Here is a 13275-nt window from a genome sequence, read left to right as displayed (position 1 = left end):
TAAACAGATGCTTCATTCAATTGTGAGAATGGTGGAAGAGGTTTGTAGGTTTTTTGGTGGGTTCCCCCCCCCCCCCTTTTTTTTTTTTTTAATAAAGAATTCTTACCCAAACACAATCTAGATCAGGAAACTTCTTTAGAGTGTGTTGCATAGCTTGGGTATGTACATACTGGGTATGCATTATATTACTTATACACTTACTTTATGTTGTTGCAGTAGCCACACTGCTTTGAAATTCAGGGTCCAATGAAAAGGTCAAGAACTGGAATGCTTAGGACAAAAGCAAGAGTGGTAAATGTCGTGATGTAAAGGTTGGAAGTTAAGTCTGGAAAAGATAGAGACACATGCCTTTTTGGAATGGCTTGGTAGAAGTGAATTTAAGAGTTTTCACTTGTTGGTTTGTGGGGGTGTTTGGTTTTGTTGTTTTTTGTTTTGTTTTGGGTTTTTTTGTTGTTTGTTTTTTTTTTTTTTGTCATCTTGTCTCCCCTCCCCCTTAATGAATAGAGGAACAGAGGGACTAAGAACCCTCCCACCCCTTTTTTTGGAGGTGTCTTTATGGCTCCCGTTGCATTTCCAAAATCACTGCCGATGATCAGAAGATGCTGGGGGGGAGCAGGGATGGTTGTCTTTAACATGAATGGGATGTAGTTACTAATTGTGTTTGACAGCTGCTCTGAGCGAGCAGGGGCTGGTCTAGATGACCTCCAGAGGTCCCTGCCAGCCTCAGCAGTTCTGGGATTCTGTGAGTGGGACCTTGCTTCAGCTACTTGAAGTGACAACTATCACAATACTTCCTCCCCTTCCCCATGGGCTGTGTAAAGAAGTTTTCCTTAGAAGTTTTCCATCAGTCCTGGGTATTCTTGGGCTGAAGGTCAAGTCTTGGGCTAAGTGCAGAATTGGTTTCATTTCTTCTTTTGGACAGTGTTGGTTTGGAGGAACTGCTTTTCACAAAACATTGCCCAGGCTTCCTGCACAGTATTCACCACTAAAACTCTAATAAATGTTGAGAATAGCATCTTTGCTAAATTCAGACTTATACTATGTAAGCCAGATATTCTGATAATCATAATGTTTTCTGCAGAACAGTAAACTCTTAACTTTATTGAAGGCAGAATTAGGAAATCTTGAAACAGTCTATAAGCAGATTTCACACACCCCCACCCCCAATATTTTTCTGTATACTTTGTTTAAAGATCACCTCACTCCTTAAGGGTGTCTCATTTCAATATGAGTTTTATATTAACAATTCTGATTTAAATACTATTTTATTGTAAGAAAAAGAATGAAGAAATTGAGTTGAGAGGAAACTTTATTTTTATGCCTTAACATTTTTAATCATCATTAACTTTGTTCTTCAAACTGTGTGATAGATTTGTAAGAAATATTTTTTTTTTTTTTTTTAATATGAACTCTGGATTTTCTGCTAATCCCAGTGCATTGCAAGTTAGAAGGGATTTAGTACCTTACTGAGAGCCCTGTGAGTTAGCCTCACCTTTCACAAGTCATCACACCAAAAGAACCAGTTTGAATCATCTACAGTATCAAAAAAAAAAAAAAAAAATTTGTTTATGAATGAGGGTATTCAGGCCTTAGAAGGAAAAGTGAGGAGAGGCAGGACCAGTGGCCTCTGCACATATTCCAGTCAGCTGCTATAGTCCTAGAAAGCAACAGCGCTAGAGCAGTTCCTGCCATGATCCAATCTGCAGGTGTGCTTTTTTGATCACCTCTGGAACCCATGGGTGCGCGTGAACTTTGTTGAGAGCGGTCTGAGGGGAGGAGGAAAGTTGGCTTGGGAGCAGTGGGGCTGAAGGAGAAATTTTAGCTAGGTGGCACCTCGAATTCTTTTTGGTATAAAAGTTAATCCCATCAGCGGTTTTTGTGTTAGCATCATCTGACAATTGAAATGTTAGCACAGTTTGAATGTAGGCAAGGCATAACTGTTGTCCTGCCATCTGACAGCCATGCTTTACTCCCTTTATAACGGGTAGACTGCACTACGTAATGACCAAGTATGAAGAAATCAAATCACTTATTTCTGAAGGCTACTGGTTCCATGGTGACCCTAAACCACTGATTCTGCAAATATTAAAAGCAAAATGTCTTTAGCTATGTTTTACACAGAGTGGGTGCTGCTGTATGAGGAAAGCTGTATGCAACAGCCAGGAGTGAAGCGGCAGTGAATGTGTTTTTACTGCCTGGTAGCATTATGTTTTGTGTACAAACAGTTCTGTGGGTTTCACTCTAAGTCTGGGGATTTTCAGACTAAAACCAGGCTAAGTATAGTATCAACCATGGAAAACCTATATTCTCATAAATCACCAACATTCGTTTCAGTTTCACAGAAGAAATCTAAATAATGTGAGGCCAAACAATATATAATGCACTTGCTAAGTGTTTAGAATGTTTTTCTATTTACTGCATGAAAAGGGAACGAAAAGGTTAGGGTTCAACTACATTGTTGGTTTGAAGTTTTTAGAATGTCATAATTTTTTATGTTCTGTGCATTAATCTAATCTGTTATCTTTTTTGTCTGCATTTGATTCTTTTGGACAATTATTCCATGCTTTTATGAATGTAATGCAATTCTGGATTTCTAAGTATGTGCTAAAACCTAATGTCATACTATAAACTCTTAGCAGTTTTTATCAGTTATGTTTATATTGTGTAATAGAAGAGGTGTTGCATTGCAAACTAAACAAAGTATTATGGGTTTTTTGTTTAGAATTTAAGACAGACTTGATTCTTTCAGATGTTTTAAACTGAAATGGTTATGTTTTTTTGGAGGCTCGCAGGCAAACTTGCTCTGCCTTTCTGAATTATGCTGTAGTATATTCTCTGAATACTCATTTTAAAAAGTCAACATGTTTTTTTTTGAACTCTTAAGACCTTTGCTGAAAGCCCAGTAAATTCCTATAAATGCCAAGAGCCCTATGTGTGGTTAATAGTTTGTTGGCCTGGTATATTAACAGCTGAGTTATGACAGAGCTTAATTTTACTTTTCTCTGTGTGTTTTGCAGTCTAGTCTGCTTCGGTCAGATATGGGGCTTGGAAGTCCAGGTCAGCTGTCATCCTCAGGAAAACCTGGAACACCCTACTACCCGTTTTCTGGTACAAATCAACGCCGAAGACCACTTCATGACTCACCAGCTCTTGGTGAGTAATATAGACAGTTTTTAAACTTTGGCTCAACATGCATTTCTGCAGACTTTTCTTTGACAGTTCTTTTTATATATTGGAGATTGCTCTGTACTGAGCAATTCAAATTACAGCAAACTCCTGTATAAGAGATAAACTGAAATTATTAACATTTTCTCTGAGATGCTAGTTTGGATTCAACACTGGTCAGTATTGCTTATAAAACAAACAAGAAACTCCAATAAAGCTCTTAATTGCAAAAGCAATAATGACAGATGGATAAGAGCTGATGACCAGCTGAGTGCCCTTAACCCATGCCATCATTAACTCCTGGAAATGCCTGACCTTGAGGTCATTACCATTATTTAGTAGAGGAAAGACACAAAGGGGAAACAATTATCCTTTTATATGCTAAAAGTAACTTTATTCAGGGCAATACATAGTTCATTGTAATTGGTTCAACATGCCTTTAAAGTTCTTAGCAATTGGAGACTAGTAGTTTATCCTAAAATCAAACTACCTTGCAAAATATGCAGGCAGGAACTTGCTTAAAAATTATTATAATCCTATGACAGTATTAATATTTTATTCTGGAGATGCTTAGAGATAAATGGAATTTTAGTACTCGGTCATAGTCAGTGGTAATATTTCATAGCTCTGAAGACTTTCTATTGAATTAGGGAATCAAGAATGAGCCAGCTGTTCTATCATTTCTGCTGTAAGACTGTCGCGAATAATTGGTGTGCAAGTTTTAAAAAAATCTTTTTCGTATAAAAAGAGGGACTCTAACCTGATATTCTAGTTTAAAAGCTACTGTGGTTCAATGGTAGCATGTTGTGTCATTAGGATTATTCTAGTTATATGTTTGGGCTTTTAATGCCCCTCATTCTGTATAGCACTTCTATTCCATAATAAAATCCTGTTTGTTGGAACCATATAACTTAAACCATACTTTACCCAAAATAATCCTTCATCAAATGCAAATCGTTTCTTGAAGTAACTTTAGTATTGACTAGAACCGCAAACTCATTGGGTATGAAAATAGTCCTGAACATGCTTGAAACTGTTTTTTAAATCTTTAATTATAAAAATATGACTTTGGAACTTTACCTGTGTGTGTGTGTGTACACGTATGTATGCATTTTAAAATACCATTTTTGTGTAACTTTTTAACCTGTTGTCAGGACAACCGCTGTTCAATCTGGGGTTGTCATTCTTTACAGATGTATTTGTAAGTATTCATTTTCCTCAGAATGTGAGAAACAAACACAGCAGTCTTCAGATCTGTTTCAGAAGAGGAACAGTATAAGGAAAGTTCAGTGACATTGTTTGCTGCTTGGAAGGGTGTTTGAACTTTAATATTAAAGAGTTAGGTTTTAAAATAGTTATTTTAAGTTGTTGATGTTGTCATTGTTAAGTTTAGGCCCCATTGAATCGGTTTTAGTGAGAAACTGCTGTAATAGTAACCTGCTGTGGTTTTGAGTAATGGTGGCTGTTAGAGCATGACTTTGAGTGCTGGACAGAGTGTGATACGGACGTGGGCAGAAAAGTTATGGTATGAAGCAGTCATTGAGGGAGAGTCCTAAATGAGAGTGTCTGATTTTCATTATATACTTGAATATATGATTAAGTTAGTTTCTTGTGCAATCTAGATAGAGTTTGGTAAGTTCCAGATATTATTAAATCAAACGAAATGAAGCTGTGTGGTGTTTTCAGAGTAGTAATCCTATTTATTTTATTCTTTGAAAGAGAAGCTCAAGGGATATAGACCCGTTCAAACTGTTAACAGTCTGATATTCCTCTTTCTGTCATGGCTGAATCTGGGGAACTGTAACCTGGGACATAGCAGGTGGTGGTTAGAAATTTATGGAAATGTTTTTCCAGAAATGCCAGGAAAAGGAAGTGCACTTTTATCTTGAGTCATGTTTCCAATGGCTTGAGAAAGTATGTTTACTTTTTTTTTATGGACTACTTAAATGTTACAAAACCGCTGCCTGAGAATTTAAAGCAAAGTGGAATTATGGTTATTTTATCCCTGAGAAGGCATTGCCTGACCAGGATTTTAACAAACACTCTTTAAAATTGCTACTGAAGTTCATTGAAACCACCAACCAGTGTTCCCTTCCAGGTGACTCTGAGTGCAGCGTAAATATCTTTTGAGAAGTCCTTTTACTTTCTTATCAAACATGTCCTATGGGAATGGTCAGAGTAAAGATATCCAGCAGATATTCTCACCTTATCTCGCCTTTATCTTGTCATACCGTATAATAAAATAGTGATTAAATGTTCTGAATTAAAATAAAGTAATAGGAATTTTGTATTTTAATTGAAGACTCAATTGGTCAACTGTAGAACTGGTAATCTTACCAGATACTCATCTTCAGAACATCAGTTAACTTCCAATTTAAGTGTATACCATTCAGATTAATTTTATTAGCAGCTGACTAGACTGGTTCAGGTTCTTGATTTAGGTAGTGAAATTGCTGGGTACTTTTGTGGTTTTACAATAATTATTGGTAGAAGGAAGCGTGTATCATACTTCCAACTTTACTATTACATGCAAATTTGAGTTATATTGCCTTTATTACTTAAGTAATTAGGTCATTAGATTTGCTGTTTATTTACAACCTTGCCGTGGTCTAAAAGCTCGAGAAATTTACACCGTGTCATGAATTCCTTTTTGATAGTTCTGTCTTTACTCTGAAGCATAGAAAGGGATAGCATTTCTCTCACTAATCAATTCCATTTTCCTCCTTAGATATCTCAAAATTTTACTTTGTTTCTTAGCAAGTGTGTAGGGGCATCAGTGTACCCTTCAGTGTTAGTGTTCCTAGGAATGACTGCTTTCCTTATGGAAAGAATTGAAAGTAATTATTTAGCAAAGCTTTATTTTAGAGAAGAACATCAGTATGTTACATTCTTCTGTTGATGTGAAAAACAAATTTCATTGGCACAGAATAAAAAATGCATGAAACTGGAAAATAAGAAATCAATTGTGGAAAGAAAAAACTGTATAGCTTAGCTGTTTATTCTTTCTCATCTGTAATGTAGATACTTGATGAAATGTTGTTTTTCTGTGTACAGATCCTCTACAGACAAAGAAAGTAAGAAAGGTGCCCCCTGGTTTGCCTTCTTCTGTAAGTACTACATTTTTTTACTTATAGTAAACAAATTGGGCTCAAATTGTGCTCTCTTTACCTGACATACATACAAAGTACTTAACTTTAGCATTAGGAATTCTATCTGCTGGACATGAACAGCTAGACTAGATAATTGGGAGTGGTTCTGGAGTACTAAATACACATTTGATGTGGAATTTTTAGATTTCATAGCGGTGATTTGTAGCTTGCTCATATGCTCCTACCCACTTGTCCCTGTCATTTGAATTCCTCTCTTGGGAAGAGAGCTGGGCCAGGAGCTGTCAAAGAAGATCTCCTGTACAGGTCTTTTGATGTTTAATTAGTCATTATGTTGCTGAACAGGAGGACAGACAGAGATTAATAGCTGAGAATCTTAGAAATTTACATTTGTAATAATCCCAGTGGAGCTGAAGACATTAAGATTCGGAGGACATGTACAGCTCAGCTTGCCTCAGTAGGACTGAGGTTATTAATATGCATAAATCACCGAGTCAGATGTTCATTGTGAAGCCCTGGTGGATTTTAAAGCCTTCATTAAGCTTTTCCTAACTTCAGTCTAGCATCAGGAAAGCTTTCAAGCAACTAGTTTGTTGATCCCTCTTTGCTTGAAAATTTATCCTTTGAGAATAAAGGGCTTTGATGAAAAAGGTTGGAAGGGTTTTGGTGGAAAAATCATTAATGGCTGTGATAATCTAATGCTATAGGGGTGTTTTGTGGTATTAAATATGCTTTATTCTTAAAAGGAAGAAAATTGTTTATAAATGAATCTGCATTTAAAAATCCACGTGAAGTGAAAAATCCCCAGTGAAGTGAAGGACAGAATGATTTTTTCCCCTGCTCAGAACAAACAGGAGGGGAGGGTGAAGCTCCGCTGCCTTGCGGGGTACATCTCTTTGTTGTGTAAATGGATGTTGGGCTTTTATTTGGCAGTACTTAACACATGGGCGCAGGTGCACTTGGATGAGTCATAACTCAAAGACGGATAGGCTGAATGGAACATACTGCACCGGCAACAGTAATATAGTGGGAGCAAAATGGGTCTGATCTTTTTATTTTGTATTGAGTCTGAAGTATGGATGGTGTCTTCTAGTCCTTGCATCTCCCCTGTTCTTTCCTCCCTCTCTTTCCCTTCTCCCTCCCCCTGCTCACGGTGATATATACAGAAACCAGGATCTGAAATCCCGTTTTAACTGTACTTCCAGATGGAGCTGAGATAGTATAGATAGCCTGGGGCAGCTGTGCTCTGAACCTGCAGCCTACCTGGAAGCCAGGATTGCAGCTGCAGGCACTCTTAAAAGCTTTTGCTTGCATAAGCACTTGGGCCCCACTAGAGGCTGAATAGCTGCTTGATAAACAAAATGAACACAATGCCTCAAATCATTATTCCCGAGGCCAGGAATATTATTCTTCTTCCTTTCCTACCCCCCCCCGCCCTCTTTTTTTTTTTTTTTTGGTTTTTTTTTTTTCCTTCAGCAGCAGCTAAAAATAGTTTGGCAATTTACATTTTAACAGTTGCGTGTTATGTAGGGTGGCTTTACAGTCTAGCAGATGATTTCTGCTAGATTAACAAAAATATATTTAAAATGTCAGAGAAGCTAAAACACATAGCAGTGCAATTTTCATGTAATTTATTACTGTAATTCTAGGCGAGTAATAAAGCTTACATTACATGTTTAGTATTTAGTACCATCAGCCAGGTAAAGAGATCATTTTAGCGAATGAAAAATTTCTCTTATTTCTCTTACCAGGCTTTAATTTTAAGAAGCAGTATTTTTCAAATGGTTTTCACTTAATTCTTCTTCTGTGAGAATAGTGGAGACAAAAAAATGCTGATAAATTTTATTTGTATTAACATTGTACCAATCTGCACAATAAAGTGCAGTTACTGTGAATAATCAATTATTGCAATGCTGCAGTTTTTAAGTACTGTTTCTCTGTGTATCAATGCTTTCAGTGCTGAATAGAGCCTTGAAGTAAAATGACATTTAAAAAAAAAGTGACATGAGATGATATGTATTTGGAAGATGACACAAACCAAATTTCACTGAGCATCATAGGAAATTTAAATTGAGTACATAATTATGTAAGTGTTGTCTTTATTTTAAATATACCTTGGTAAGAAGTCAGAATGTATTGTAGGAAAGATGAAGATTGATTTAGCCAATAGGTAGTACAGGGAACTTTAATAGGGGAAGTCAAAAGAAAGATGATACTTAGTGTTGTTATACAAATGTTTGTTTTTTAATATTTCAGTTTCTAAAAGATGGTTTTCTCCAATCTTTTTGTGTTAGTATAGGGCTACCATGTCAACGGATACTCAACAGTAATTTAATTTCCTAGATAACAGTAATTTAGTAACAATCTTTTAAGAAATAATGATTTTCTTAAAAAAAAAAAATCTTACTTCAGCTTGTTTCTTTCTCTCTTGGATTTGTATGGTATTTTCTGAAATGACTTGCTTTGAGGTTTATCTTTCTTCATGTGTTCTTATCAGGGCCTGAAGTAAAAATAGTTACAGAGAAAAGTGCTAATGAATTGTTTAGTTACTTTCTGGAATGCAAGTCAATCTGAACTTGTCCTTCTACTGTAAAAATGAAATGCACCAGGCAAATGCATTTTTAAGTTTTCCTGTTGTAAATTGCTAAGTGGTGAGTCATTGCCGAAAACATTTTGAATGTTGACATGCAAGCATTTACGTTAAACTACAACGATTAAATTTAAAGCCTTATGGGGAGGATAGCAACTATAAAATCAGTGGTTTATTTTTTCTCACTGTTGGCTCAAGCCAGGCTTGAGTGAACAGAAAGATTGTGATGTGCTGTTTATATTAGGGGAGAGGGGGGAATACTGTTCAGTGAGTGACATTGTCTTCAGAGATTCAAAACTGTTGTATTTCTGAGAATTTTTATGATTGTAGGAGTTACCTTAACTAAGCCAAGAAACTAATAACACCATGTGACTTGAAACCAGTTGTAACTAATCGGCAGGGCTGAGTTAGGAAGAGCTGTTCAGTGCACAGAGGGAGAAGAAAGAAAAGTAAGGCTCACTTGGAAATGCACAGGGAGATTGCCATCTAATTATGGATGGGCTATGAGCAGAAACATACCGTTTACACGTGTACTCAGAAAATATTTCAAATTAATATTTATGATTAATCTCATGATCGCTACTGATTATAGTGTTATAATTCTAAGAAAAACAATGTGAATATCATCATTCTTTTGCCATGTAATTAGTCTCACATAGAGAAATAAGCTGAGATATATCATGTCTGTTGATTTTTGTTACAGAAAATCAGCTGTGACACACAGGCACAAATATCTGATTGTTTTCTATGTAGTTCCATTTCTAATAACTATTTTGAGTATTTTAGACTTTCCACAGTACCTGAAACTATCAGTTAATATTAAACTTTAGACTGCCACTTATTTAATAAGAGATGGTCAAATTAATGTTTTGTAATACCAAGACCTCTTTCTAAATTCAAACTCGTTATGTTTGTCCTGGTTTCAGCTGGGATAGATTTCAATACATTTAAGACAATTTATAGCTTGATTATAGGGCTTCCTCATATATCGCCCTTTATAGTATGTGTAGAGTCTGTGGGTGCTAATTTATTGCAAGAATTCTTTATGAAGCAAAGCTAGAGAAAACTTGGTTTGTACACACAGAACTACCCCCCAAACATTTAAGGCAGTTCTCTTTTTGGTATCATGCTAGTCTTTTAAGACTGAGCTTGAGAAATATATTTCAAGATCTGTCTCATACCAATGGTACCAGAAGAAAAAGAATAGATCTTACTCCCTTCTGTGCTCCCTCCTTCCTTCATCCCTCCCGAAGGGTAAAAGGAGATTATTTGAAATGGTGGAGTGGAAAGGATCCAGTCCTCTGAATGTTTATCTGAAACCCAGTTTTGAGGCTTTAGTGTTTAGATTGTATTAAAAATAAAGTCCACTCAGCGTGGTGAATGTTATATTCTTTAGAGAATTATCCTCAACGTTAGCAAATTCAATGTGTATTGAAGTAGCCTGGTGTAAAGCAATATCCTTGGAATACTTTTATGAAGTCTGTGGCTCTGGATGAAAACTTTGGAGCATCCTGGGTAGATACTTCATGGGATATTTAACTGACTGTGAGGTTATGTTTAACTGACTTTCTAGTTTCTTTTTTTTTTTTTTTGTAAGTAAGATTTGTTCCCACTGGCCAGAAATGGTGTCAAAATGTAAAAAGCAGCATTTAGTTTGTTCAGAGCTGTTCTGAATTGTCTTGCACAGTCAAGGGATACGTTCAACTGTCACTTGTCTTTAATATCTAACACTCTCAAAGACAGCAGTAACTCGCTTGACCCTTGCTTCTGATGCTGTGCTGTGTTTTAGAAGGTGATTTTAAATAGCAAAACTGAGCAAATAAATCCTTATGGATAATGCAACACAGAACTTGGAATTTCTTCCTTGCGACTTAGTCTTTCATCTTCCCTTCTTCTGCTTTATACTTGTTCTTTTGTCACCTGATTCAAGGGATAAAGTTTTTGGGGACTTGCTCTATACTCCTTTTTAAGCACGGCATTCATCTGTGAGCTTGAACAAAAAGCAAATACGTAAAATATGCAACCCCTAAATTATGTTACAAATGAAGTAAAAGTGTTTCTTTGAGATTTTATGTTTATTAAGAAAAAGACCTGGTTTTCTGGATAGATTATTGTAGTTTTTTTCAACATGACCTTTATCTGAAATCTGTCTGAAAACAGCAGTAACCTCAGATTGTAACATCCCACCCGCTCTTTGCTATAAGAGAACATTTAGCCGTCATTAGACGGCTAAGCGGTCCATTGTAAAGTCCTGCTGTGAGAGTTCAGATCGAGATCTCACTGAATTAAGGTGAAGGTACTTAAGTAACCCTCCCTTAATAGCAATTTTTTTTATTGCAATCAGATCATTTTTCCAAACTGACTATGCTGTCATCTGACTGTGCTGAACTGTTGTGAGGTTGCTTAATTGAGAGATCTTCTCTCTGAAAATCCGTATATACATATGAGGGCTATATAATGATGTCAAATTATTTCTCTGTGTTTGGATTTACTGGAGATACTTTATTTTTTAAGTTTTCACAACATATCAAAATGAGCATATTAGATGCTCTTAAATGGGAGTGTAGATCTGCATAAAAGAACCTTAAATGTGCGCATAGTTCTAAAACGGTTATCTGAAAAAATAACATGACTGAATTGCAGCTCCTGTAATTTAGGGAGAAGTTACATTGAATTGTTGCAACTTCTGCTTTACCTCAAAGATTAATGTGTCCATTACCATAAATTAGTGTGGTGTTTTATAACAATAGATAAGGATAAAAGCTTTTTTGAAGACTATTTCTTAATTATCTTTTGCTTGATAATACTTGTGGTTTTGGTGGGAAGGCTTTTATAATCCCTGAAGTCAGCTGGGAAAGTAGTGAGCAACGTTGTGCTGCTGGACTTCTACCTGCTGTTGAACCGAGATGTTTCCTTTCAGTTGCTTGCTCAGCCCAAATGTTGGGCAGGTTGCTTTGCCTGTGACTGTGCCATTTTCAGAAATGGACAATACAAAAATGATTGCTTTTTCCAAAAAATGGTACTGAAATTAAAACACTGTGTAGTCTTTAAATGAGATTTCAGATGAAGATATGTCTTTACGCACTGAAGCGAAGAAATTGAATTAAATTACCTCTTGCTTTAGTGCCACAGTTTTTTGTAATGTCAAGACTTCTAAAGAAAGCAAGTTGTACAGTCTTGGAGATTTAGTTACAGGATTTCATACTGTTTGCACTGATAGCTAGGATTAGTTGTTAGCGTTTTTTCTTTCTGTAAGGAAGTAGTAGGCAGATTTCTAACTGTGGATGACAGAAGGATTGCTTGTTTGGCTTTTGATAGCTCACTCTGCTTCATTTGCAGAACAATTTTTGCAAGCAGCAAGTTAGAGCACAGAAGAAAGGGAGATATGCAAAGAAATATATGCTGAGGCACAATTAGCTCTCTGCATTTTGACGTGCAGTTTTCTAAAGCTGCTCTGACACTGAATTATTTAATAAATTCTTAAAGTGTGTGTGTATTGATGTATTAGGCTGGGCTCAGGTTTTGACTATGGAGCCACCTACAGGGAGATGACACAAGTGCAGGTTTAGCTGAGTGGGTTTGGTGAGGGGAGAAAGTGAAAAATACACTGTACTTCAGTAATGAAATAAAAGTTAAATGATACTAAGGTTGGACCAGCAGAGGGACCCCTTAATCACTTTTTAATTTTTCAAATAAATTTTCTTGGCCATATTGAGTTGATGTGAAAAGATTTCTAGGTAGTCCTATGCAAGTTTCAGTAATGCAGCCTTGCTAATTCATTTCGGGTTTTAAAATTTGTTTAAGGTCCATGCACATTTTTAGATTGGGTAGGTTTTTTAGCACATTTTGGAATGATAATTATCAGGCTTCTGATGGGATCATTTATTGCCCCGGGATAATAAACATATTTATTTACTTTTTAATACAGCTATGGGTAGTTAAAACCTTTATATAGAGGCTTTCAAACCTTAAGTGCTTAATATTTTCAGCAAAATAATACAACTTTCTGAATTAGAGCAATATCCTAGCAAAGTTTTATTTGAAAGATTTTTGAAACAAGTTTTAAAACCTCAAATAAATTGCTTTGTGTTTGATTCTGAAGAATGTGATATATAACACTTTTTTCCTCATTCTTTCCATTCTAGTAAAATATTTACGTAAAAGCTTAAACACCTGAAATTCAATATTATTTGCAAAAATACTGAAAGAGAAACTTCCTAGCTGTAGTTTCCAATTTAAAAAAAAAAAAAACCACCACTTTTTTTTTTACCCATATCTGTCATAACTAACTGGAGTTTTTTTGCAAGCAACCCCCCCGCCCCCCAATCAACCACAAAAAACCCAACAACCATCCCACAAGCCTCCCCCCCCCCCCCCTTTAAAACCGTCCGGTAAATATCTCTGCTCATGCCA

At 36.1% G+C, this 13275-nt stretch overlaps 1 protein-coding gene across 6 annotated transcripts in view; it reads left to right on the top strand.

Moving 5' to 3' along the window:
• TCF12 (transcription factor 12) overlaps positions 1-13275 on the top strand; it is a 174017-nt gene that overhangs the window by 114109 nt on the left and 46633 nt on the right. For all 6 annotated transcript variants that reach the window (XM_010571773.1, XM_010571774.1, XM_010571772.1 and 3 more), the window contains exons 8-9: positions 3018-3153; positions 6220-6272. In XM_010571773.1, the coding sequence (XP_010570075.1) occupies positions 3018-3153; positions 6220-6272 (189 nt within the window). The remainder of the gene's footprint in view (positions 1-3017; positions 3154-6219; positions 6273-13275) is intronic.

This window comes from Haliaeetus leucocephalus, unplaced genomic scaffold, assembly GCF_000737465.1.
Source record: "Haliaeetus leucocephalus isolate CR32 unplaced genomic scaffold, Haliaeetus_leucocephalus-4.0 Scaffold339, whole genome shotgun sequence".
Classification (NCBI taxonomy): domain Eukaryota; kingdom Metazoa; phylum Chordata; class Aves; order Accipitriformes; family Accipitridae; genus Haliaeetus; species Haliaeetus leucocephalus.
The sequence above is the reverse complement of the archived record's forward strand: the minus strand, read 5'-3'. Positions and strand labels throughout refer to the sequence as shown.